The following is a 27874-nucleotide window of genomic DNA, read 5'->3' as shown; positions in this document are numbered from 1 at the left end:
GATAAAAGAGGTGAGAGAGGTGTGAGAAGTGAGAAAATGGGGAGGTGAGAGGGAGGGGGAGAAAGCTGTGGGGAGAGAGAGAGAAAAAGGGGGGGGGTTAGGTAGGTGTGAAAAGAAAGAACTGGGGAAGGAGAAGACAAGGTAGTGAGGAAAGTGAGAAGAGAACTAAGTAAAGCCGGAGGAGGGGGGGTGGGGGGCAAAATAAGCGAGATAGAAGGGAAAGAAAGGTGATAAATGGGAATAAAAGGGGTAAAGAGAGGAGGTAGACATAAGCAATTAAGTATAACAGGTAAGTGTCGAGAGATGGAGGGAGACGAGTGACAGGTGAGGGGTGAGGAGAGGAGGGGAGGAAACCAGAGGAGACGTCGAGACTACTACCATTACCACTACTACCACCACCACTACCAACACTTCCAACAACCTTCATTATTACTACCACCACTACTACTACCACCACTACCACCACCACCAACACTTCCAACAACCTTCATTATTACTACCACCACTACTACTACTACCACTACCACTACCATCAACACTTCCAACAACCTTCATTATTACTACCACCACTACTACTACCACCACTACTACCACCACCACTACTACCACTACCACCAACACTTCCAACAACCTTCATTATTACTACCACCACCACCACTGTTATCACCACTTTCACCTAACCTAACCTACCCTGACCAGTCCAAACTACTTGAAAGCAGTCCGGAAGTGGGTCAGACTCCGAGGATAATCTATCTTTTTTCATTTGGCTTATACCTTATTTATGTTACACGTGAGGAGACAATACGCAGCCTCTGGTGGGTGTGTGTACTAAGGTAGAGGGTAGATAGTGTTGTGGTTATTACTGCCTCCAACACACACACACACACCTGGGTCACACAGTCACACACCTGCATATATTCAGGTAGTAATAACACTCGCACACATTTACCTGTCGTCACTATCCCGCCGTCAGTAGTGATCAAGAAGAGGCTCTCGCTCTCTCTCTCTCTCTCGTGTTCTCCTTCTACACCTCCCTCACTCCTACGTTATTTTTCTCTCTTTCTCTCCGCCTGTTTAGCATAAGCCTTCTCTTACACCGTCTCTCTAGCAGAACCCTCCCCTTCTCCCCTCCCTAGCCTCACCCCTCGCCGTGTCTTGTCAACGTATATGGAATTCTTCGCATACTGTCGGTGTTTTTTGTGTGTAATAATAATAATAAAATAATAATAATAATAACGGTTTAATAATAGAGTTGCAGTCGGTGGCTGAAAATGTGGGAGGCAGATGTGTATGTGGGGGGGGCAGTACTGTGTGTGGGAGGGCAGGTGTAAGTGTGAAGGAGGGGGCACTGTATGTATGTGGGGGGGTGTTTCTATAGGTAGGCAACACACCTGCACTCTGCATGGAGGCAATGCTACCTGGATTTAATTTGATTAATGAAAGGCATCCTCACATTTTAAATAAAATGGGCGAGGAAAGGCAAGGAAAATCTTAGAGGGATCCACGTGAGCCTGAATCCTTATGCCAACACACACTAAGATGAGATAAATATTCAAATGTGTCCAACAAGGAGGGAGAACTGGTGGTGGATGGGGGTGAGGGGTGGGTGGGGGGTGGGTAGGGGTGGGTGGGTGAGAGTGGTGGGAGTAGTGAGTAGGGTGTAGGGGGGGAGTAGGGGTGGGTGGGGTGAGTAGGGGGTGGGGGGTGAGTAGGGTGGGTGGGGTGAGTAGGTGGGTGAGTAGGTGGGTGGGTGAGTAGGGTGGGTGGGGTAGGGGGTGGGGGGGTGAGTAGGGTGGGTGGGGTGAGGGTGGGGGGTGAGTAGGGTGGGTGAGGGGTGAGTAGGGTGGGTGAGGGTGAGTAGGGTGGGTGAGGGTGAGAGAGGGTGGGTGGGTGGTGAGTAGGGTGGGTGGGTGGTGAGTAGGGTGGTGAGTAGAGTGGGTGGATGGTGTGTATGGTGAGTGGATGTGGCACTTCTAGACGTTCAAACAGCCACACACAGGTCTTACCAGCACCTCCACCACTCAGCTAAACAACATTGTGTGTTTGTCTACTACACAACAATGTGGTGTTATTTTGGATCTCCAGTTTATACATCAACAAGAGGAAGATATTACTCCAATTATATTCTTCTTCTACTGGGATTCAAGAACCAAACAGTAAGCATAAATTAATACTGAAGGTTATATGTACTACAAAGTTAATGGCGACACTACATGATGGTACAGTCAACATCGTCTGTGTAGAACTAAATAATAATATAACACTTGTAGAAAACGTACGAAGTGAAGGAAGGTGAAGCAGAACTATTGTAGGTTAGGTTAGGTTAGGTTAGGTTAGGTTGAGAAACACAGGCGCCTCACTGATGTATCAAGGCAAGACAGGGAGCACCTCTCTACATTACCCCACCCCACCTCACCTCACCTCCAATTTCCTGGCCTTCCACTTCGGTTTCTTTCTGAGCTTCCGGGTTCCCAGATCAGCTGACTAGACTGTACCAGGTCAACACGGCTCTTCCTGCTACCCCCCCCCCAACCACCACTAGTCACCCTAGCCTCCCCTCTTGAAGGCTTCCACTGAGGTTTCATATATCTAGTAGCATCATTATAAGAGGTTTACCACTATAATGCCTTCCATGTTTACATTTTCTCCTCAGCTTTGACTCCTGGCAGCTCTACGTCTCGATTAAGGAACCTTACCTCGTCTCAGCACCCGTAGAAGAAACCAAACCAAACCAAACCAAACCAAACCTAACCTAACCTAACCTAACCTAACCTAACCTAACCTAACCTAACCTAACCTAACCTAACCTAGCATCCAAAGACGAAAAGACGGAACATATTTATGAGAACAATACTGAGAGATGACCAATCACTTCTGGGGTAACACGGACAAGTGAGTGAGGAAATGTGTGGGCAATACTCCCTCACGTGTGGGTGTAGAGGGGATGGACGAGGAACCTGAAGGAGTCGTTGTCACCTTCGTCGTCGTCGTCTTCACTTGTTGACGTGGAGGCCAGCAGTCATCCCTCGCCTTGTATATATGTGTATCATCTACTTATTCTCTAACTGACCTTAATCACCAGAGGTAATACTTAGTTCTGTGACATAATATTGACGCCGTATGTGTGTGTAAATAACGGTAATGAGAGAGGGATGATGATGAGGAGGAGGAAGAGGAGGAGGGGATGATGATGAGGAGGAGGGAGGAGGAGGAGGAGGAGGAGGAGGAGGAGGAGGAGGAGGGAGAGGAGGAGGAGGAGGAGGAGGAGGAGGAGGAGGAGGAGGAGGAGGGAGAGGGAGAGGGAGAGGAGAGGGAGAGGGAGAGGAGAGGGAGAGGGAGAGGGAGGAGGAGGAGGAGGAGGCAATACATACATACATCAGGAAGACTAAGATACATGTACTGGAGGATGACGTACGCGAGGCTGAGGACAACTTGGAGTGTGAGCCACGAGACCCAACACAACACTGACTGGTGCAGCGCCCCAGTAGTTCCCTCCACACCAATGAGAGGAAACATTACAAACATCTTAAGACATGTTGAGGTTCGCTGAGAATAGTTAGAGAGAGCAGCGTGTGTGAGGGAATATAACAGTGACAGGACTTCCTAAGGGGAGTGTGTGTAGGTGGACTCCTGCGAAAAGCACTCGAAAAAACAGGGTTGTTTTTATGACAGGTTGACAGTAGTGATGACAGGCAGAAGGAGTCATGGCAGCTGTTCCGGCTGTCAGCGGGATGAACAGTACGACACATGCGGGTGGGGGAAGGTGGTGGGGGTGTCTACAGCTGACCCACCTCCGCCTCGCAACAAATTGCTACCACTTCATAACACCTCCACTCAGCCCCCAGCCTCTTCCTTCACTACTGCCACTGCGCCTCATGCCCACCACCACGGATGTCCCTCCAGGTATAACCATTGTTACTTCCTCCATCACCACCATCGATGATGTCTACCACTACCAACATTACATCACCCACAACCCCGGTGAGCCAACCTGACCCAGTCAGGGGCTAGTGACCCTACAACACCACCTTCACTACCTCATAACACTGTTTACTACCATTAATGTCTTTGAAAAAATAAATAATAATATATATAAATATAAATATAAATATATATATATATATATATATATATATATATATATATATATATATATATATATATATATATATATATATATATATATATATATATATATATAAGATAAACCACCTTCTTGAGACCTGAGGCTATGAATTATGTCATGTTTCTGGTACATGCAGCGAGGGAGGGAAAGAGGGAAGGGGCAGCCTGCTGCCTGTGCCCCCGCCAGGGATGACCCACAATGACCAGCACAAGTCCTTGACCCTGTACACGAGCCAGACAATAAAACAGGTCATATATGGAGGTATAAGTTAGAGTGCGTGGTGAAAGGGCAAAGTCCATTAGGGCGACAGCATCCCCAAGACGCGTGTGGGCAATATCTCAAGGTGAGGGGGAGAGGCGGCCCTCCCCTCGTGCTGCGCCGCCTTTGTGCTCCCGCCCAGGAAGAATATGAAGTAAGTCATTAAGTGCCTTGGGTGGGTTTTATCCCAGGCGGCCGCCATTTCTCCCCGTCATCAGCCAGGAGTCCCCGTGGTGGTGGCGGGGGTAGTGGTGACGGGGGCGAGGGCAGTGGTGGTGGGGTGGGATATATGCAGTCGCGGTGGAGAAGGTTATTCACCATCCCTCCCTCAACGCACCAAAACTTACCAACTATTGTAACATCACTGATAAATAATTCTAAACGTGTGTTGTGTGAGAGAGACGGAGGTGATGATGGAGGGCTGACACCTTCATCACACTCACTGAAGGAAGAGGTGGCAGTATGAAGCTCAGTCGAGGGGAGGGGAGGGGAGGGGAGATTGAGGCGAGCCCGCTGCCCTTTGCCTGGTTCTGCCTCTCATAATTCACATGATAAATGTTATCTGTCAGGGCGAGTTACCCATCAAGACGTGGAGGCGGAAGGTCTCAATGGTGGTCATGATATACTGTCGCACCATAAAAGTGAAACCGGTCATTTTACCTTTTTTTCCACAGCTAACAGAAGACATTTTTTCTCACAGTTGAACTCCTCCCTGGCTGCTGTCATATAAGAACAAACAAAAACATTTACAGGTCATTCAGTCCCTTACATTCGTCATCATCTCTCTCTCTCTCTCTCTCTCTCTCTCTCTCTCTCTCTCTCTCTCTGATGGGTGCAGAAAACAATCTTGCCCTCCGCAGGATTCGAACACCACACTACTCTTCGGATGTCAAGCGAGGACACTCCCAACGAGGGGCACAAGTCATACCCATACCCGTGACACTCTGGGGTGAAGATGACTACACTGAGGGGCTGGTGGCAGTGTGGAGTAAGACACTTGTCAGGTCGGCGTTACGTTACAGGTGTCAGCATGTCTCGTGGCGTCTTCAACTTGACGGCCTCAACGTGAGTAAACTTAACACTATTAACTTGTGTTTTGAGTCGATCCTTGTGACCCCACACCAACACAGGAGTGAGAGAGGAGGGTGGTGGGGTGTGTGTGAGTGGAGTGTGGCAGGGGTGTGTAGAGGTGGAGTGGCAGGGTGTGTGAGGTGGGTGGGGTGTGAGGTGGGTGGTGGGGTGTGTGAGGTGGGTGGTGGGGTAGGTGGTGGAGTGTGTGGGGTTGAAGTGTGTGGGTGGTGGATAACACGGGGGAGGTGGGGTGGAGGTGCCACACCTTGGTGGGTCGGGCCATGCATCACTGGGCTTATCCAGGGAGATTAATGGCCGTGGTGGGCTGGTGCCACGCTCCCCGTCACCAACCCGCCTCTCACACTCCCTCATCCCGCCAACAATGTCATTTCGGCGGCAATATCTCACTCTCCTTACTCTACTGACCCTCACCGCGCTCTAATATGTCGGCAGAGAAATAAATTGTTTAATTAATTACCACAACTGACAAGTGGTGGCGAGCAACTTACCTGTTCGTATTTCTCGAGCTCTTGGTGGTATATCTGTCTGATCTGTGAGAGCTTAGCACGGTAGTCTGAGTGCTCGATGGCCGAGTCTCCGGCCCCGGCGGCGGCGGAGGCGTTGGCCGCGGCGCCGGCTCCTCCACCCTTCTCTGGCCCCGCCACACCCTCTGCGATCAGCATGTTGTCCAAGCGCATCAGCTGGGGGTCCGGCGGCTCCTCTTCCTGAGTGTTTCGCAGCGACAAAACTGAAAGTAAACAACAACAATTAATAACCTTGCAGAACCCTGTGTCCACCTCACTACTGAGGGTCGAGTACCATACAAGTTGCAAATCCTAGCAATTTGTCAACATCTTAATGAGAGGGAGCAACAAGTGACCCACAACACAGCAGCCAGAAGGTAAACAAAAACATGAGCATGCAAGAAGTCACCAAGGTGGTCATCCTCGCCGGTGTCTTACAACTCTCCTGATGCACCACCACATAACAACACACGTGTGAGCATCTGAGTATGTTGACACATCACAACACCACACAACTGTTAGACCTACCTGAGGATCAACCTGTAGTCCTCCACACCTGACGCGGATCACCTCAGTTTCTTTAATTAAGTACAACACCACACGCACACTGTCACGATTTTGGATTTCTTCAGCCAGATGGGTGAATTATCCCTCAAAAGAAGTAGAGAAATTAGAAAATAATATAACTCATTACTGGTGGAGTGTGGTTGGTGTGGCTGGGGGCGGCTGTGCGTGCTGTGAGCGCCACGAGTTTGATGGATCAGGTGGTGCACTGCAATAGCCAACCGCCGGGGCCTAAAATTACTTTATATAGATAAGAGTGCAGCCAACACGAGGGTGACCCCACACTACTGTCTGACCGGGAGGAGCTGCTGCCTCTTACCTCCTCTCATGTTGGAAATAATCAAATAAGACCAAAACCCAAGACCATAATGATGTTGCTGGCATAAAGCACGACCCAGGTGAGGACCCCCCGGCCCCGCCACCAGTTCCCAGGAAGGGGCCCCACACACGTGAAGAATGACGCCCGCTCACGCTACCTTCACCAACACTCCTCCTACAGCTATTTTACCCACCAGCAACCTTCTGCTCTTAATATTTCATCTACGACGATAAACACATATTTCTCACATAAAGTCAGAGGCTGGCTAGTGCCACCACCACCACCCAGAGATGTACACCGCTTCACTCACCACCACAAGTGGACATAGCTACACTCACCATCACCCAATGGTATAATTACACAGCATTACCCTACAGCCTCACAACAAAAACAGTAACATTAACGGTGATTTTTTTTGCTTCTAATGAACAAAATAAAAGTCAGACGCCAATATAGAATTTCCAAGTAGGACCAAAAGATGTGGGGTGTATAGTGGGGACGAGATGACCCCAGCTGACCTCCCTCACCACCTTCATCCCTGACCATGAAAGATTAACCAAGTGACATCCCACAGACAGAGTTTCCATGAAAAAGCCCGAACAGGTGAGCAGGTGATTACAGGTGGACGAGGTCAGGGAAGGTGAAGGGAGGCAGGCAGGCAGGTAGGAGGGTGCGCGTGTCTCCCCCCTGGTTAATAAGTTTAATAAGGCGGACAATGACTGCGGGGCGGCAAATTAGAGGGCGGGAGAGGCCAGCTACAACGTATTGCTGTGTGCATCTCCCTCACGGCTCAGGACCTCCACACACGCTAACACAATCTCTTCCAACCTTCTCTGATTTATGGCAGCTTTATAAACTAACTGTAAATGTTATTTTATTGACGGTACAAGTCCCAACTGTCTAACATGTAACATCTGCTGCCCCAACAACACAACTTTGGTCCATGTAACTTAATGACTACACACATACACATGCACGCACACACAGGATCAAAGACTCGTGCGTATACATGGCAACGCACATACAAGGACACGAGCGGCCAGTTTCATACACGCGCGCGCACACAAACAGATCAGACCAGGTAACCCGAGACAGGGGTGAGACACCAGAGTATCCTGGCAACTACAGGTACGACACGAAGCTACAGTGGCTGGTGACACCGTGGTCTGATGACAACACCTGGCGGTACAGGGATGTTGTGCGGTGATCCCTCCCTCACAGTGCACATAGCCCTGGACACACACACAAACACACACACACACACACACACAAACACAAGCACAAACACACACACACACACACACACACAAAATTGCAAGGAGTGAACAATTACCTGGAAGAGTGTAAGTAATTGAGGACGGTGAGACACAGGTGCGGTGGTCACCTGGCCTCCCGTACAGGTGTGAGGGCGGCCACACATAACACTACACCAAGACAGATAATGGGACAGAGAAACAAGTACAGGGAGGAGGAGGAGGAGGAAGAAAAAGAGGAGGGGAGAAAGAGGAGGAGGAGGAAGAGGAGGAGGAAGAGGAGGAGGGGGAGGTCGTGGAAGAGAGAAAGGGAAGTAAGAGGAGAGGAGGGAGAGAAGAGGAAGAGGGAAAGGAAGAAGAAAAGAAGGGGAGAACTGGAAGAAAAGGAGGGGAAAGAGGAAGAAGAGAAACAAGTGTAGGAAGAGGAGGAAGAGAGAGGCTCCCTGGGTGACACAGGAGGAGGGTGAGCGTGCTGGAGGGCCATAGTTAACACGCCTCCCAGCCCACCTGGTGACCCACCTGCTCCACACCCATACCTTACCCACACCACCACCAGCTCCACACCCAAACCTTACCCACACCTGCTCCACACCCATACCTTACCCACACCACCACGGCACCTCATCACACAAACTGTACTCCATTATGCTCTTACACTGCCCCTCTCCTCTCCTCTAACCTAACCTAACCCAACCTGGCCTATTAACCTAACCTAACCTAACCTACTTTTTCTAAAGCAATCTAACTAATCTAATTTTATCTTGCTACACACACACACACACACACACACACACACACACACACACACACACACACACACACACACACACACACACACACACACACACACACACACACACACACACACACACACACACACACACAATTATCCCTTTCGGTGTTTTAAAACTAATGTCTAAATATGATGATTCACAGCTAATTTCCCACCATTCTACAGCCTTTTAACACCCCCCGCCCCCAAGCCCAGCAGAGCCCGGTACTTAACAGTCATTCCAGGTAAACGACTACGCCAGTGTTTCATGAATAACGAAAGCAAGTGAAAACAATTGATAAAATGTGCATGTTTTATTTTTTTGGTTTTTGTCCATTTTTAACGTTACATTTGGCGCCGTTGGGAACCATGTATTAAATTAATGTTGAAAATAGATTGGGCATAGTCAAACTCAAATTGCTTTTATACACCATTTCAATGTGTGTTCAATTTTATCTCTACACACACAGCTTCAATTTAAACCAACAAAGTTATATGACCTAAACCAAATATATATATATAAAAAGATGCAATAATCCGCAAATTTTAAGATAACCTTTTATGCTAGAGCTGTAAGTGACCTCTCTCCCCCTACCCCACCCACTCAATCAGCCTGGATAATACACTTCCCCTCCCTCTCTTATCCCTGTGGACATCACCCCCCGCAGGTGCCCTCTCTCTCCCTCACCTAGGTTATCACCCCCCCTCCCTCCTCCCATGTTGTTGGGGGTTGTGTACATGTCAACTTTATGGTGGTTGGGTTGCCCCGCCAATTGGATGGTGGCGCACTAGACGACCCTCACACCTGACTGACCCAGCTGACCAAACCCATTAACACACACACACACACACACACACACACACACACACACACACACACACACACACACACACACACACACACACACACACACACACACACACACACACACACACACACACACACACACCACAGCCTACTTAGCTCTTTTGATAGACGGAATATGATTTTCAGTTCTCATACAGCCATGTCAGAGAACTACAAAAAATAGCCGAACCGAAAGAGGCGGGGAGGAGGGGGATAGGGGAGGGGTGAAGGTAGAGGAGGAGGGGGAGGGGAGGGGAAGGAGGGAGAAGGGAGAGGGGAGGAGGGTGAGGTCATCACCCTAACTCACCTGTCCTCATCACAACACCCTAACTCACCTGTCATCACCCTAACTCACCTGTCCTCACCCTAACTCACCTGTCATCACCTTAACTCACCTGTCATCACTTAATCCATCACACATGAAGGGCACAAACCATTATCCAAAACCTGGGCCAAGAATAATCAGCCGCACGCAAGCTCTCATGTCGGCCCCCTGACTGATGTGGTTGCTGACTACAGAAAAGGAGAGTGAGGGGAGTGAGGGGGGAGTGGGAAGTGAGGGGGAGTGAGGTGAATTGGGGGAAGGAATGGAGTAAAAGAAGGGGAATGGGGAGAAGGGAGTGGGGTGGGAAGTGGGGTGATTAAGGGGAGAATACACAACAGACTAAGACACGGTACACGGGGTGGTGGTGGGGAAGGCTCCCACCTTAACAGGGATGTGGCACAAGGACCCCCTCCTAAGGTCAGGTGTTGCGTCACTATATTACCCCAGCCACCAGGTTAAGGCCACCAGGTAAGTCAAGGTCACTCCACCAACCTGTCTGCCTCACTCACTCCTCGACGAGTCTTTGATCCGAGACACATAACTCCTGACCGCCATATTAAATTACTCTCGATAACCTCAAGCTGTGCCAGTAGTCGATGGCGTGCAAGAATGTCACCACACTGGCACCCTTCATCACCACTGGCACCCTTCATCACCACACTGGCACCCCCTCATCACCACACACTGGCACCCTGTCACCACACTGGCTTCATGCCACTGGCACCCCCACCACATGGCCCCCTCCTCATCACCACATTGGCTTTTCATCACCACACTGGCACCTTCATCACCACTGTCACACCCTTCATCACCACTGTCACACCCTTCATCACCACACTGGCACCCCCACCACGCTAGCACCCCCCCTCATCACCACACCGGCACCTGGCGACACCACCTGACCAACACCCGTTACCGTGTTTAGTGTCGTCAGCGTCACCATCCACACACTTCACCTCTCCTTCACCCCCTTCACCACCACAGCTCATCAGTCCAGCATCCCTCTCCACCACCACACGTCAGCCCCTCCCTGACGTCATAAACGGGGGAGAGTTTACACCGCGGTAAGGATAAATCTCTCATTGTCCAGTTGGTGTAAATCTCAATAATGTAAGTGGTCGGCCATTACCCAGCGTGATGCCCCTAACTCACGCTGTGTGGTCCTCCCTCTGTCTACCTCCACCACTGTGACACTCCCTCCCTCCACCACTGTGACACTCCCTCCGCCACTGTGACACTCCCTCCCTCCACCACTGTGACACTCCCTCCCTCCCACCACCAGCGGCCTCCCTCCCTCCCACCACTGCTGGCCTCCCTCCCTCCACCACTGCTGGCCTCCCTCCTCCACCACTGTGACGCTCTCCCTCCACCTCCCGTGACCTCCTCCCCTCCACCTCCGTGGCCTCCCTCCCTCCACCTCCATGGCCTCCCTCCCTCCTGTGACACTCTCTCCCTCCACCACTGTGACCTCCTCCCTCCACCTCCATGACACTCCCCTCCCTCCACCTCCATGACCTCCATCCCTCCCACCACTGTGACACTCTCCCTCCCACCACTGGCCTCCCTCCCTCACCTCCTCCATGGCCTCCCCTCCCTCCACCACTGCTTGAACACTCCCTCCACCTCCGTGACGCACTCCCTCCTCCACCACTGTGACCTCCCTCCCTCCCACCTCCGTGGCCTCCCTCCCTCCCACCACTGTGACACTCCCTCCCTCCACCACTGTGACACTCCCTCCTCCTCCTCCGTGACACTCCCTCCCTCCACCACTGTGACACTCCTCCTCCACCTCCGTGACACTCCCTCCTCCACCACTGTGACACTCCTCCCTCCACCTCCGTGACACTCTCCTCCACCACTGTGACACCTCCTCCACCACTGTGACACTCCCTCCCTCACTCCTCCACTACCACCGCTGTGACACTCTTCGTCCACCCTTGTTACTCCCCATCGGCAGTGTTACCAAGTGCTGTGGTTCCTGCTGTGAGGTCCCCGGGCAGGATAGAGGAGTCAGCACTCAACACAACACCCGTACGAAGAGACCTGGGAGTATGTTATGTAACATAAGTGGCGGCCCCATGTGACTGCTCTATGTGACTGCTCTATGTGACGGCCCCATGTGACTCCTCTTTGACCGCCCTGTGTGACAATACCATGTAGACTGCTCTATGTGACAACCATGTGTGACGACCCTCCCTGGGTGGCCACGTACAGCCTAGGGTTATGGTGTTAGTGGGCAACCTTGATCACGTCCACCCAGGGGCAGAGCGCGAGTGAAAAGAGGGACCAGGTCAGTAAAAGCAACAGAAGGCCGGATCAACATCTGCAAGAAGGCCTGGTCAGAGGAAGCAACAGAGGTCCAAGTCAGCAGCAGCAGTGGGTCGGGTTCACAGGAGCAACAGTGGACCGGGTCAGCAGGAGCAACAGTGGGCTGTCCAAGGAGCAACAGTGGGCCGGGTCAGCAGGAGCAACAGTGGGCCGGGTCAGCAGGAGCAACAGTGGGCCGGGTCAGCAGGAGCAACGGAGAACCGGGTCAATAGCAGCATAAGGCCGAGTCAGTAGCAACAAGAAAGGACCGGGTCAGTAGCAACAACAGAGGGCCGGGTCAGCAGCAACTGAGGGCCAGGTCGCCGCCAAAGCCGCTCGTAAAGCCTGACAATTACTATCAACGACCTATAACAGGCGACTTTACGGTCATCGCGCCGCCACAAGTGCACATTAGATTCCTGCTTTACCTACTGCCCTATTATAAGCTGCCCCTTCCCTCTCCCCGACCTTGTTTAACACGCTGCAACAGGAGGCTCCCCAACCCTTCAGCCCCGACAACTCCCCAAAAGGAAACTGATGGTGACATAATGAGTACACCTGAGTGATGACCCTCACCTGGTGACTGTAAACAACAATAACAACAACAGTAACACGAGTAACTGTACAACACTTAGCACTCATGGTCATCACTTCCGGTCGAGAGAGAGAGATTCAAACAGGACTCAGATTTTTTTTTTTTTTGAGGAGCGACTTGTTAAAAAAAATAAAAAATCCACAGGTGTCACTGGACGTATTATGACTTGAGATAAAACACTAAGAGTCCATCACTGTGGTCCTGAGTCATAGTGTGGTACAGCAGGATACAGAAGCAGCCTTTGGTCACCCTCATTACTAAATCTTTAAAGCAGGTTGTCTCGGTATGGACGCGAGAGCCCGTGTCTTCTGGGGGCGGTGGAGAGGTTCTATGTCTTGCCTTCAAAAAACACAAACACAATAATATGGTCACGTACTCATGCTTACCTTAAAAATAAATAAAAAATAAAATAACACAGGTATATAGCAAACCTTCAAAATCGCAAAAATAATCACTGTACAATAATATGTCAATGAACTAAACCAGCCGGAAGAATTTATCAATAACAAGAGCAGCGGACGCTCCACCGTACACTCCACAGGTGGTGGTGGTTGACGTCAATGAATGTAGCTTCTTCCTGCGTCCACCTTCCCCATGACATCCTCCTACTTTTAATTCTTCTTAAAGTTGAAAGTAGAGTATAATGAAGGGGGCAAATTGAGGATGATGACCAACATTATTAAGTATGAGTGTGTCTTCTCCTCCTCACAAGTACAAAAGGTTGAATGAACCAACCACTCCTAGATTAACTACCACCGAGAGCGGAGTACAATGTGCGGGTGGTGGCTACATCGGTGAGTGATGCAGGGGTGGCAGACAGCGTGACGCCTCCCTACCAGAGAAGACCCAACTGCCAGCTGAGACACTCACCCCCCCCCCCCACCACAACCTTCAGCATCACTTTGCCGCACGAGGTCAATTCTTTGATTATATGTCTACCAGTGTTAATTTAAATAAAAGTAGTTCAGTATGTTCAGGTAAAAAAAAAATCCTTGATAAATATGTAAGGGAAGCAGCAGCTGGCGTGACCTGTCCCCCAACACGGCCAGTTCCTCATCGTCTTCCCTTCTCAACAGCCACTGACGGTCCTGGGCCTATCTAGTCTACTTATCAGATCTCGAAAGCAAGTTCAGGGAATGTTTATATCTGTCTGAGGGTAACACACTGACCACTGACGGTACTCACGACTCGTCATCCTCGTCACAGCGCACACCATGACACACCTGCCATTATGCTACCCCAACACCCGTCTCCCTCCAGGTTCTGTCCTCCGTCTGTGACAATGTGTAGTCCCTTCACAGGAGACAATGGGGGATAGTTGACAGGTCGTGGGGTTGTCCTCCACCCCAGTGCCCCCACACAGGAGACAATGGGGGGGTAGTTGGCAGGTCGTGGGGTTGTCCTCCACCCCAGTGCCCCCACACAGGAGACAATGGGGGGGTAGTTGGCAGGTCGTGGGGTTGTCCTCCACCCCAGTGCCCCCACACAGAGACAAATGGGGGTAGTTGGCAGGTCGTGGGTTGTCCTCCACCCCAGTGCCCCACACAGGAGCAATGGGGATAGCTGGCAGGTCGTGGGGTTGTCCTCCACCCCAGTGCCCCCACACAGAGACAATGGGGGATAGTTGGCAGGTCGGGGTTGTCCTCCACCCCAGTGCCCCCACAGGAGACAATGGGGGGATAGCTGGCAGGTCGTGGGTTGTCCTCCACCCCAGTGCCCCCAACAGGAGACAATGGGGGATAGTTGACAGGTCGTGGGGTTGTCCTCCACCCCAGTGCCCCCACACAGGAGACAATGGGGGGTAGTTGGCAGGTCGTGGGGTTGTCCTCCACCCCAGTGCCCCCACACAGGAGACAATGGGGGGGTAGTTGGCAGGTCGTGGGGTTGTCCTCCACCCCAGTGCCCCCACACAGGAGACAGCGGGCTCGGCTGCCTGACAGACAGATGCCATTAGCGATAGTGATGGCGCTCGTGGCCTTATCTCGCTTTAAAGTGTAATGGCTCGTAAGACTATTAATTTCAGTGTTTTTGTCCATCACATTGTCGACTGCCTTAATTATTGTGCGGGAGCCGGGGAGGGAGTCGCATCTTGGACGGCATTAGGAACATCCCATTACACTTTTTGTTCAAGAGACAGCAGAGCAAGGATAATATCTTACAAATTCCCGAAAATCTAACAACAACAAAAATACCCAACAACAACAACAACAAATCTATTACAAATGACGTATTTCAGAACTATCACATCTATCAAGAGTAAGAACAGGTCTGGAAGGGGGGGGGGAAGGTGAACTTGTGTTTACTACCTGTGATGTACTAGAGATGAAACCGTCTACTTAAGCCGACAACTAACTACTACAGGTACCAATATACACCGCCACCTCTACCACCCTCCTTCAACAGGCTGAAGGCCTTCGTTGCTGGCTGGTCCACACCAACACAACATTCCACACAACAAAATCTATCAAATAAACTGCCACTCGGTTGTCATACGAACAATCATCAATACACAAGCGTTGAGGTTCCTAGAAGTGGTGTGTCGTGTAGTGATGGAGGTGTAGTGGTGTGTCGTGGAGGTGTAGTGGTGTGTAGTGGTGTGTAGTGGTGGTGTGTGGTGGTGTGTAGTGGTGGTGTGTCGTGGTGTGTAGTGGTGGTGTGTAGTGGTGGCATGGTGGTGTGTAGTGGCGGTGTGTCGGGTGTGTAATGGTGGTGTGTAGTGGTGGTGTGGGGTGGTGTGTCGGTGGTGTGTCGTGGTGTAGTGGTGGTATGTGGTGGTGTGTAGTGGTGTGTCGTGTAGTGGTGTGTCGGTGTGTCGTGTAGTGGTGTAGTGGTGTGATGGAGGTGTAGTGGTGTGTCGTGGTGTGTAGTGGTGGTGTGTCGGTGTGTAGTGGTGGTATGTGGTGGTGTGTAGTGGCGGTGTGTCGTGGTGTGTAGTGGTGGTGTCGTGGTGGTGTGTCGGTGGTGTGTCGTGGTGGTGTAGTGGTGTGTCGTGGTGTGTGCGGTGGTGTGTCGTGGTGTGTCGTGGTGGTGTGTCGTGTAGTGTGGTGGTGTGTCGTAGTGTGGTGGTGTGTCGTGGTGTGGTGGTGTGTGTCGTGGTGGTGGTGTGTCGTGGTGTGGTGGTAGGTAGTTGTGTGGTGGTGGTGTGTGTGGTGGTGGTGTACGTGGTGGTGTGGTGGTGTGATGAAGGTGTAGTGGTGTGTCGTGGTGTGGCGTATGGTCTGTCGTGGTGGTGTAAGGAACGTGTCACTGCCCCCTCCTCTCACTCACTATATAAACAATCTTTCATTACGGAGGTATTTCTTACACAAAAAAGTTTCCTCAGCCTCTCAAAACCTCCTCCAGGTCCCCAGCCGTCACCATCACGTCGTCTCTCGGGGTGGGGGGGAACAGAAGGAGGAGGAAGAGGAGGAGGGAGAGGAGGAGGAGAAGGAGGAGGAGGAGAAGGGAGGAGGAGGAAGACAAGGAGAATCCCAGTTCGTCCCTCCTAGTGACCTGGTACTAGTGCTCAGTTGAGGCGAGGTTGACATTCTCTGTTTAGGTCACCGACATCGGAAGTGACCCTGTAGCCGCTGTCAGCATTCAACCGTAGGTATCACAACAACGGCTGACACCATGAGTGACACCACAGATCAACACACTACCTCACCATCATCACTACACCTCATCACCAACACAACAGATCACCACCAACACAACACCTTACCACTAACACAACACCTCACCACCACAACACCAACAGATCACCACCAACACCTGATCACCACCACAGCAACAGATCAACACCAACACCTCACCATCATCACTACACCTCATTACAAACACAACAGCTCAACACCCCACCATCAACACAAACACAACAGCTCAACATTAACCCCTCAGCAACACAAAACCAACAGATCAACACCAACATATCAACACCAACAGCTCAACACCAACAATACAAACATCACCTCAGTCATCCGGGGAAGAGAAGAAAATACTGTACTAAGGGAGTTGAGTTAAGTTGGCCCTAGAAGCTCCTCATGAGTCCCTGGGAAGCAACTGGCACAGAAAACTGGCTGCTGGCGGATATATCTCCCTCAACCACACACCCCATTAACCCTTCACCTAAGTTACCACAAAGCTGAATTAAAACCTTTTGCTTGGCTACAGGAGGCGCGGCGGGGCAACACAGTGAGGGTTGTTGTTGTTGTTGTTGTTGTTGTTTTGCCAGAACAACACACTAGGTGGTTTTAACCTAACTTATCCTGATTTAAAACTAACCTTAGCTAACCTAATCTGAATTAAAACTAACCTAATCTGATCTAAAACTAACCTAAGCTAACCTAATCTGAGCTAAAACTAACCTTAGCTAACCTAATCTGAAGTAAAACTAACCTAAGCTAACCTAATCTGAGCTAAAACTAACCTTAGCTAACCTACTCTGAAGTAAAATTAACCTAAGCTAAGCTAACCTGAATTAAATCTAAACTAATCTGAATTAAAACTAACCAAACATAACTAAATCTAAATTAAACCTGATATAACTTAAAATAAGCAAAACCTAACCCAACCTAATCTGAATTAAACTTAACCTAACCTAACCAACTCTACCTGCACTATTCGACCATCAGCTTAACCTAACCAAACTTAACTGAATCCACCTAACTACATTATTAAACAACTGATCACCAGACCTGACCTGACCTGACCTGACGTAACGTAACCCAACCCAACCCAACCTAGCCTAGCCTAGCCTAGCCTAGCCTAGCCTAACCTAACCTAACCTAACCTAACCTAACCTAACCTACCCAAACTTAACCTAACCTAATCTAACTAAAAGGTAATTCTCTTAGCACCAGAACCTAACCTAAGCTAAGCTAACTTAACCCAACCTAACCTACCAAACTCGAAAGCTAATTCCTCTTACCAATAATCAGATGAATATAATCAGCATCAGTCAGCATCAAACTTACTCCTGGGGATGGGGAAGGCCAGGCCATCCTGTCATGGTGTGGGACGTCATATCAAGGAGGAAGTCACGGCAGGGGGTTGTCATGTCAATAAGGGTGTCACGTCAGTATGACATAGGTCAGGTGGAGGATGGCAGGGGGCAGGGTAGGGAGGCAGGAGCTGTGTAGGGTGGTAGGGTGGCAGGGTAGAGAATGGCAGGGGTGGCGGAGGATGGGAGAGTTGGGTGGCAGGGGCAAGGTAGGGTGGTGGGTGGCAGGGGCAAGGTAGGGTGGTGGGTGGCAGGGGCAAGGTAGGGTGGTAGGTGGCAGGGGAAAGGTAGGTGGCAGGGGCAAGGTAGGGTGGCAGGGGGCAGGGTAGGCAGGGTAGAGAATGGCAGGGTTGGCGGAGGATGGCAGAGTTTGGTGGCAGGGGTAGGGTAGGGTGGCAGGCGGCAGGTTGCAGCAGGAAGGGAGAGGGGAAAGATTAATAGTTTCCCAGCCATTTCACTCGTTGAGAGCGAGAGAGAGAGGCGGAGAGCCAGGGGTTAGGAGGCAACCCATGGCACGCCACACCAATGCCACACCACACTGCACACCACCATACCACACTACACCACACCAAGAGAGAAGATACGTACACTTACTTGAAGATGAGTCACCCCAACTTATTTCACGTAATGATTTAAATATTCTAACGCTAACCTAACCTAATCTAACCCAACGCTACCCTAACCCAACCCAATCTAACCCAACGCTACCCTAACCCAATCTAACCCAACGCTACCCTAGCCCAACCTAACCCAACGCTACCCTAACCCAACCCAACCTAACCCAACGCTACCCTAACCCAACCCAACGCTACCCTAACCTAACTCCAACCTAACCCAAAGCTACCCTAACCCCTCCAAAATAAGTTAAGAGGGGGGTGCTTACTCTTCAGGTGATCAGAATGGTTTATTAAGATGGGTCGTGGAGGACGGAGCCTCACAACAAATGGACCAAAGACGAACATCGGAGGAAGGGAATATGAAGATAATGAAGACGGAGCAGAGAGAAAGACAGATGATAGGAGGAGTGAGGAGGAGGAGGAGGAGGAGGAGGAGGAGGAGGAGGAGGAGGAGGAGGAGGAGGAGGAGGAGGAGGAGGAGGAGGAGGAGGAGGAGGAGGAGGAGGGAGGAGGGAAGGAGAGGGAGGGAAGGAGGAAGGAAGGAGGAAGGGGCTGGGAGAGGGAGGGAGGGAAGGAGAGGGAGGGAGGGGGAAGGAGAGGAGGGAGGGGAAGGAGAGGGAGGGAGGGAAGGAGAGGGAGGAGGAAGGGGTACTGTAGGTGAAAGAGGAAGCGAAACAGAAGATGGTGTGACATAAGAGTGCCATGAACCGCAAGTCGAGCCACACACACACACGAGGAAGGGGTGAGAGTAAGTCGGTCTTCTTGCTACACACTGACCGACCACTGGCTCAGGTAGGTCAAGAGTCCTTCCTGGTAATGACGAGGTAAGAATGGAGATGTGTGCTGGACCCGCCTATGTATAGTAAGTAAATTGAAGGGTAATAATAATAATAATACTAATAATAATAATAATAATGTAATATCATCGTCATTACTACAAATAATAATAATAACACAATAACAAAAATAACAATAGTAATAATAACAAAAACATCATAAAAATAAAATATACAATAACCTACGAACACTATCACCAGAGAGTCACAACACTACACCATAACATCGTAACACTGCACCATAACACCAAACACTGCACCATAACACCAAACACTGCACCATAACGCACCTCCCAGAGACAACAACAACATAACCAGTTCAGAAATAATCAATAAAACACAAAATGGAAGATTGATGTATTCCTCCTCCTCCTCCTCCTCGTCCCTGTGATTGTATATTGTATTATGTATGGAGGAGGGAGAGTGAGGGAGAGTGAGGGAGGGAGGAAGGGAGAGTGAGGGAGAGGAGGGGGAGTGAGGGAGAGAGATGGGGGAAGGAGGGGGTTACTGTGCTGCAGCTGATGGTTAGGTTAGGTTAGGTAGGATCAACTACACCATCCCCCAACTCTACACCAGGTGAGGCCAGAAACACCCCTGTTCACCGCCCCCGCCCCCCTCGTCGTCACCCAGGGCACCACCGCCCGCGACACGCCCACGCCCATACAAGAGAGGCCAAACTGGGTGTTGAGGTTTCTACAGGATCATTATAGAGGAGGACAGGTGGAGGAAATAGGAGGATAGGCGAAGGAAACAGGAGGACAGATGAAGGAAATAAGATAGGTGGGATTGATGGAGGAAGATGATCTGACGGACGGCATGAGAAGAGAAGGAAGACTAAAGAGGAGGAGGAGGAGGAGGAGGAGGAGTGAGAGGTATGAGGAGGTGGAGGAGTGAGAGGTATGAGGAGGGGGGGCGGGGGGCGACGCGCATCCTGAATTTTTAACGTAAAATTTGTATCCGAAATTCATGAGGCAAAATGAGGACGGGAAAGCAACGGCAGAAGGGAGAAACTACCACAACTACTACCACCACGACCACAACTACTACCACCACGACCACAACTACTACCACCACGACCACAACTACTACCACCACGACCACAACTACTACCACCACGACCACAACTACTACTACCACGACCACAACTATTACTCACCACGACCACAACTATTACCACCACGACCACAACTACTACCACCACGACCACAACTACTACCACCACGACCAACTACTACCACTACCGACCACAACTACTACCACCACGACCACAACCACTCACCACGACCACGACTACTACCACCACGACCACGACTACTACCACCACGACCACAACTACCACCACTCACCACAACTACTACCACCACGACCACAACCACTGCCACCACCACGACCACAACTACTACCACCACGACCACAACTACTACCACCACGACCACACCTATACTACCACCACGACCACAACTACTACCACCACGACCACAACTACATACCACCACGACCACAACTACTACCACCACGACCACAACTACTCACCACTACCACAACCACATCACCACCACGACCACAACCACTACCACCACGACCACAACTATCACCTTCAACTCACGACCACAACTACTACCACCACGACCACAACTACTACTACCACGACCACAACTACTACCTCACCACGACCACACAAACTACTCACCACCACGACCACACAACTACTACCACCACGACCACAACTACAACCACCACGACCACAACTAATACCACTACGACCACAACTACTACCACCACGACCACAACTACTACGACCACAACTACTACCACACCACGACCACAACTTACTACCACCACGACCACAACTACTACCACCACGACCACAACTACACCACACCACGACCACAACTACTACCACCACGACCACAACTACTACTACCACGACCACAACTACACCACCACGACCACAACTACTACCACCACGACCCCAACTATCACCACCTCGACCACAACTACTACCACCAATGACCACAACTACTACCACGACCACACCATTAATATCAGTATACCACTTTACAATCACTACTACACCATTTCTATACCATTATCCCAAAACTACCACAATCGCTATCACCACCAACATTCACCACACCACCACTACTACTACCACCACCACTACCACCAAGGCCACGCTGGGGGAAAGGAGGAGAGAGGGTAAAGAGAGAGGGAGGGAGGGAAGGAAGGAATGAGGGAGGGAAGGAAAGAGGGAAAGAACGGTGTGTCTCCCCCCCCCTCCCTCACTTGGTCCTGCCAGCCACCTGCCTCACCCTACATCACCAGCCAAATTTCCAGGGCTGTGTAAATCTTGTATCCCTTTCCCCTTATTCATTCCTCTCTCTCCGGTAAACAATACTCAGACCTCCCCCCTCCTTCTCTCCCTCTAAGTCGGCCGAGAAAACGCCTAAATATCTCTCTTTTTTTCTCTATCTCTCTCTCTCTCTCTTTTTTTTAAATTCTCCGAGAGGGACGGACGGCAGAGACGGATGGTGCGAAAGATTAGGTGTAGGGGACCGATGTTCATTACCACATTTTTCTCCCCCCGTCGTCACAGTCGCATCCACTCAAGGCGCTGCACACACACACACACACACACACACACACACACACACACACACACACACACACACACACACACACACACACACACACACACACACACATATCTCCCCGGGGTTTGCTCTCTCCTGCCCCTCGAGGCCTGGTGTGGTGTAACACGGGAGGCTGGTGGAATGCGCCGCCGCTTGTCACTCACGCCACGCTCTTGCTATCTGGCTAATAGGCCCACTCCTGCTGCCCCGCGCTAAGCCTACTGCCGCTGCCTCCACACCCACAACAAACCACACGACTGACTCACCACATCCACACCACCAACCTAACCTAACTAAACAAGTCTCAAGTGTTATATTTTATTTTTTCTCCTCCACAAGATTATTTGTTTTAATGTTACTGATAATAATTAAGAGCCAGAGCCACGTGAGTCTGAGACGCCTTCGGGTACAAACAAACAAACAAACATTAAAATTATACGTAAACAAATAAGTTAAATTTTATCACTTATATAAACATCGATTTTTATAAACATTTCCAATTCTATAAACACACACGGACACGGACACACACACACACAATAACTTACAACAACTGTACGCGTCACACTGGTTTTCGCGTAATCCCCCGTTAATTGGAATGGATTTCTAGTTTAAATTCAGTTACGATCACTTTCTTTAGTGCTGCAGTTCTGACGTAACGGCCTCCTGCGTCACGTGACCTGGCCAGGTATAGACGCGTCACCTGACATCACGCGCAGTAGGTGTTGGTGCTGGGGGAGGGGGGGGGTAGTTTATGAGAGGAGAGAGGGGGGGGAGAGAGAGAGAGGGGGGAGAGAGAGGGGGAGAGGGAGGAAGGAGAGAGGGAGAGGGAGGAAGAGGAGAGGGAGGTTCTCTCTTATCACGTTCTCAACCTACAGGGAAAGAACTGGTGTAGTGGTGTATGGGTCCACGGTGAGGAAGGATGAAGGAGGGTGTTGGAGGATGAAGGAAGGTGTTAGAAGAAGGAAGAGGAAGAGGAGGAAGGAAGAGGAGGTCAACACAAACTACCACAACATCACCACCACCTACAGATCAACCACCTCATCTTAACACTATTATTACATACGTTTACTTAATCAATATTGTGAGAGGAATACATATGAAAGAGGGGATGGGAAAGAGAGAGAGAGGGGAGAAGAATGGAACTGGGGAGGGGGTGAGGGTAGATGAATAGGAGGGGGGAAGGAGGGGAGATAGTGAGGGATGAGGATGAGAGACGTGAGGAGGGAGGGAGGGGTGAGACGTGAGGTTGGGGGAACACAGGAGGGAGGTGAGGAAGGGAGGGAGGGAGGGAGGGAGGGAGGGAGGGAGGGAGTGGAGATTGAGAGACGTGAGGGTGGGGGAACACAAGAGGGAGGGAGGGATGGGAGACAAAGAAAGAGGGAGGGAGTGAGGGGAGACAAAGACAGCCTCCCTCCAGCTGTAACACGAGAGTCGCTCACAGGAAAATTTTCTTTATATCAAAAAGGAACAACAAGATGAGAGGAGGACCACACCACCCCACGTCCTCCTCCACCACGCCACGTCCTCCACCACGCCACGTCCTCCACCACGCCACGTCCTCCACCACGCCACATCCTCCACGCCACGTCCTCCACGCCCCCCGAGATAATCCTCATTTCTCACTATTATCCTCAACGTACCATTAACAAATTATAAATAATCAATGTGCCTGACTTCTGCCTCACGACGACCTCTCAGGGGGACCAGAGAAACAATATACAATACTTTGGTAAATAATATTTACTTTGAGTGGTAAATAGACAAAGAATATATATATATATATATATATATATATATATATATATATATATATATATATATATATATATACCAACACCTCAACCTGCCAGGATTCGAACCCACGGCCCACGAGCCCATGACTGTGACTGGGGCTAATGAAATATATATATATATATATATATATATATATATATATATATATATATATATATATATATATATATATATAAACACTTTGAGTGTGAATAAAATATAATACACTTGGAGGTAAATAAACAGTATATATATATATATATTATATTCTCGAAAGTAAATAAAATATATATAGTTTCATATTTACACAGCGTGAAGACACAACACGTTCACACCTGGTCATGTAAGGTCACGCGATGTTGGTTGTCTTACACACACACACACACACACACACACACACACACACACACACACACACACACACACACACACACACACACACACACACACACACACACACACACACACACACACACACACACACACACACACACACACACACACACACACACACACACACACACACACACACACACACACACACACACACACACACACACACACTCGTCCACACGTTTGTGAATCAAACAAGTAATTTATTTTTTGTTTACTATTTTGTCATATATCAACACACACACACACGTACAGAGGACAAAAAAGCACGCACATACACGAACACAGGAAAGAATCATGTGTGTGTGTGTGTGTGTGTGTGTGTGTGTGTGTGTGTGTGTGTGTGTGTGAGGAGGACCGCACACACTATAAGCCTCTTCTCTACACTTCCCTCACCGTGACTTGCATTCTACCTTGGGAGATGAAGTGTAAGAGGGAGAGAGGGGAGAAGGGGGAGAGTATTGTAGCGGGTGAGGGAAGAGGGAGGAGGAGAGGAAAGAGAAGGTCATAGTGGGTGAGGGACGAAGAGGTAGCCTCCCGCCCCTAAATACTGCGAAAGGACACCCCCATCCTCCTCACTGGCTTAACCAAGTCCGGTGAACCACAATCCTGGTAAGCGACACACACACACACACACACACACACACACACACACACACACACACACACACACACACACACACACACGGGATGGGGGTACCAACAATAAGTGGTGGTGGGGGTTAGAATCATCGTCACACACACACACATGGGGTGGGGGGTGCCAACAATAAGTGGTGGTGGTGGGGGGGGTGAGGGGGGCGTAAGGAATCATCGTCCACTCACAATATCTCGCCGCCTCCCGTTCATCTCTCGCCATTGTCCACCACTGAAATATGTGCACATAATGTTGACTGGCGACCAATAATACGTGAGCCGCCCGCACCAGACAAGTGGCCCGCCTCACTCTGCTGCTCCACCTGCTGCTGTACCTGCTTCACCTACTGCTGTACCTGCTTCATCTGCTGCTGTACCTGTTTAACTTGCCGCTGTACCTTCTCTACCTCCTGCTGGACTTCTTGTTGTACCTACTTTACCTGCTGATATACCTTCTCTACCTCCTGCTGTGCCTACTTTACCTGCTGCTGTACCTACTTTATCTGCTGCTATACCTGCTGTAGTGCCGACTTTACCTACTCTACCTGGTTCTACTGATGCTGTAATTGTCCCAGATTTGTGTGTGTGATTCCTTACAACCCTCCCCCCCCTCATGACCACTTATTGTTGGCACCCACCTAACTGAGAGGCCTACCACATAACCCACGTCTCTACACACACACACACACACACACACACACACACACACACACACACACACACACACACACACACACACCGAGAATCAACTACCTGTACACCTGGGAGAGGGAAGTAAGCCGCCAATACAAACATTCTACCATTCATTATTCATATATATGTAAATTGGTAGCGTTGTTTATGTATACGGGACACCTATTACACGGGGCGGGCGTATATACCCTTCAACGTGTCACTGGTCCACGCTGGAGCTTCGATTAAAAAAAAATCAATAAATAAATAAAAAATAAATAAATCAAAAATCAAAATCAAAAGGAATTTTTTTTCTGTCGACACGAAAAAAAATGGCGTTTCTAAATAGGAAAAAAAATAGGAAGATTTTATATTTTTATTTCAGGTTAATTACATTCTTAATTCCTACCACGTAATTTGGATTCGGACGTGGGGAAAAAATCATGTGTTCGTTAAACTTACTTTTTTTTAATGGGTTGAGAGAGAGAGAGAGAGAGAGAGAGAGAGAGAGAGAGAGAGATACTGGTGCGTGTGGGGGAATACTTCTCTTAACAGACACACATCACACATAACCCCACTCAGTAAAGCTGCCTGTTGCCCTAAATAAACACTGTAATTCTAGTTGTATTAACATAACATAACATTTTGTAGTAGACTAAAAACTTTGGGTCGTTAAGAGTGAAATAAATATAGACCTAATCCCCTTGCTATATTATATTAAATAAGTCTTATATTCTGTAATTAATCTCAGCCTTTCCTCACATCCAAATATAACACCTTGTAGAGTTATTAGTAATTCTTAAGACTTATGTATTACCTTAAATAAAATGTGCAATATATTTCGTTCCTTCACAAAATACTACGATGCATAAATTGTTTATTGTGAGACGGAGAAATGGCGTGAAAGTTGTACACGTGAGCTACAACACTATCAACACCAGGTAGACTAAGACACAACACAACACAACACAACACAACACAACACAACACAACACACTACATTACCCACTGATGAAATAATCCAAGTAATGCCACCAAGACCTTCAGTAACACGTGTCGTCACACCGTAACACACACACACACGTCACAGGTTAAACTTACATACAATATCAACATTAACCTACCTTGATGACGTCACCTCCTTAGTACTCATAACCTAAATGATGCTAACTATCTGATCTCACCTGGTTACCTGTCCCACCATCACCATCTGTTTAATCACTTGACCTACATCCGCTAACCACCTTACACCCTTGACCTACCTACAACCACGACCTACCTACACTCACAATCTACCTATACCCACTACCTACCTACACCCACTACCACCCTACACATACGACTTACCTACACCCACGACCAACCTACACCCATTACCTATCTACACCTAGTACCTATCAAGTACCTCCACCCACCAAGTACCTACACCCCAGTACCGTACACTATACTTACCGACCCCTTGTGGCGGCCGAGGCAGTGCTCCAACAAGTCAGCCAGGACCCGCACATACCTGTAATGGAAATACCATTAAAATGTCATTATTTACACATCTGCATACCATTAAATAAAACGTGGTCAACATAGTAATGACTGCTAGGGGGGGAGGGGGGGAGAGGGGAAAAGGGGGAAGGGGAATATTAATGAGGCGACACTTGTCAATTTTGGTATATAACTGAGTGTGTGTGTGTGTGTGTGTGTAGTGATGGGTGCAAGACTGACACACACACACGTCGCCCCCTTACCTGCAGCCCGCAACACCTTGTATACCCTCTAATTTGCCTTACGCCAGCCTACAATACGGCAGCATACAAAACTTTATGCCTTTTCCAATCACATAAAACAACAGTGATGACACACACGCACGCACACACGCACGCACACACGCACGTAAACACAAACTCTTTTTTAGAAACAATTTTCTTTATCCTTCTCATACATTATCGCCAAGTCTCTCTCTCACTTATTTTATCTTCACTCCCGTTCGCTCTACCAGACTACGAAACAAATACACTGAAAAGGTAAAAGAAAAAATATAGGAATAAAAAAAAAAAACTTTGCGTAATACAGTGTAAAGGTAATTGTGGAGGTGGAGGCGGCGGCGCATGTAAGGTGTGAGGCAGCGGGCCCAGGGACGCACACCATGACGACCCAGCAGCACGGTACACCACGCGCATAAATATCTTGGCCTGACACGCCCGATTACAGGGTCTGCCTGATTTACTTGGCTCGCTATGACCCAAATCCTGCAAAAATCCCACCCGCGGGCTCGTTACCCCACATGTTATTAGGGGTCGTTTTTCACGGTGCCTCTACCGGCGGTGACCTCTCCATACACCGGCACCGCCAGCCAATACATTATACACCGGTGA

The 27874-nt window shown here is 49.5% G+C and overlaps 1 protein-coding gene across 1 annotated transcript in view; it reads right to left on the bottom strand.

Annotated features, from left to right (window-relative positions):
• Window positions 1-26977, bottom strand: part of LOC121866430 (homeobox protein extradenticle-like) — a 75845-nt gene extending 48868 nt beyond the window's left edge. The window contains exons 1-2 of the mRNA XM_042366093.1: window positions 26958-26977; window positions 5965-6203 (exon numbers count right to left, since the gene is read on the bottom strand). Coding sequence (XP_042222027.1) covers window positions 5965-6153 — 189 coding nt within the window. The 5' untranslated portion in view covers window positions 6154-6203; window positions 26958-26977. The remainder of the gene's footprint in view (window positions 1-5964; window positions 6204-26957) is intronic.
• Between the last annotated feature and the right edge of the window lie 897 nt (window positions 26978-27874).

Source organism: Homarus americanus, unplaced genomic scaffold, assembly GCF_018991925.1.
Source record: "Homarus americanus isolate GMGI-L3 unplaced genomic scaffold, GMGI_Hamer_2.0 scaffold16430, whole genome shotgun sequence".
NCBI lineage: Eukaryota > Metazoa > Arthropoda > Malacostraca > Decapoda > Nephropidae > Homarus > Homarus americanus.
The sequence above is the reverse complement of the archived record's forward strand: the minus strand, read 5'-3'. Positions and strand labels throughout refer to the sequence as shown.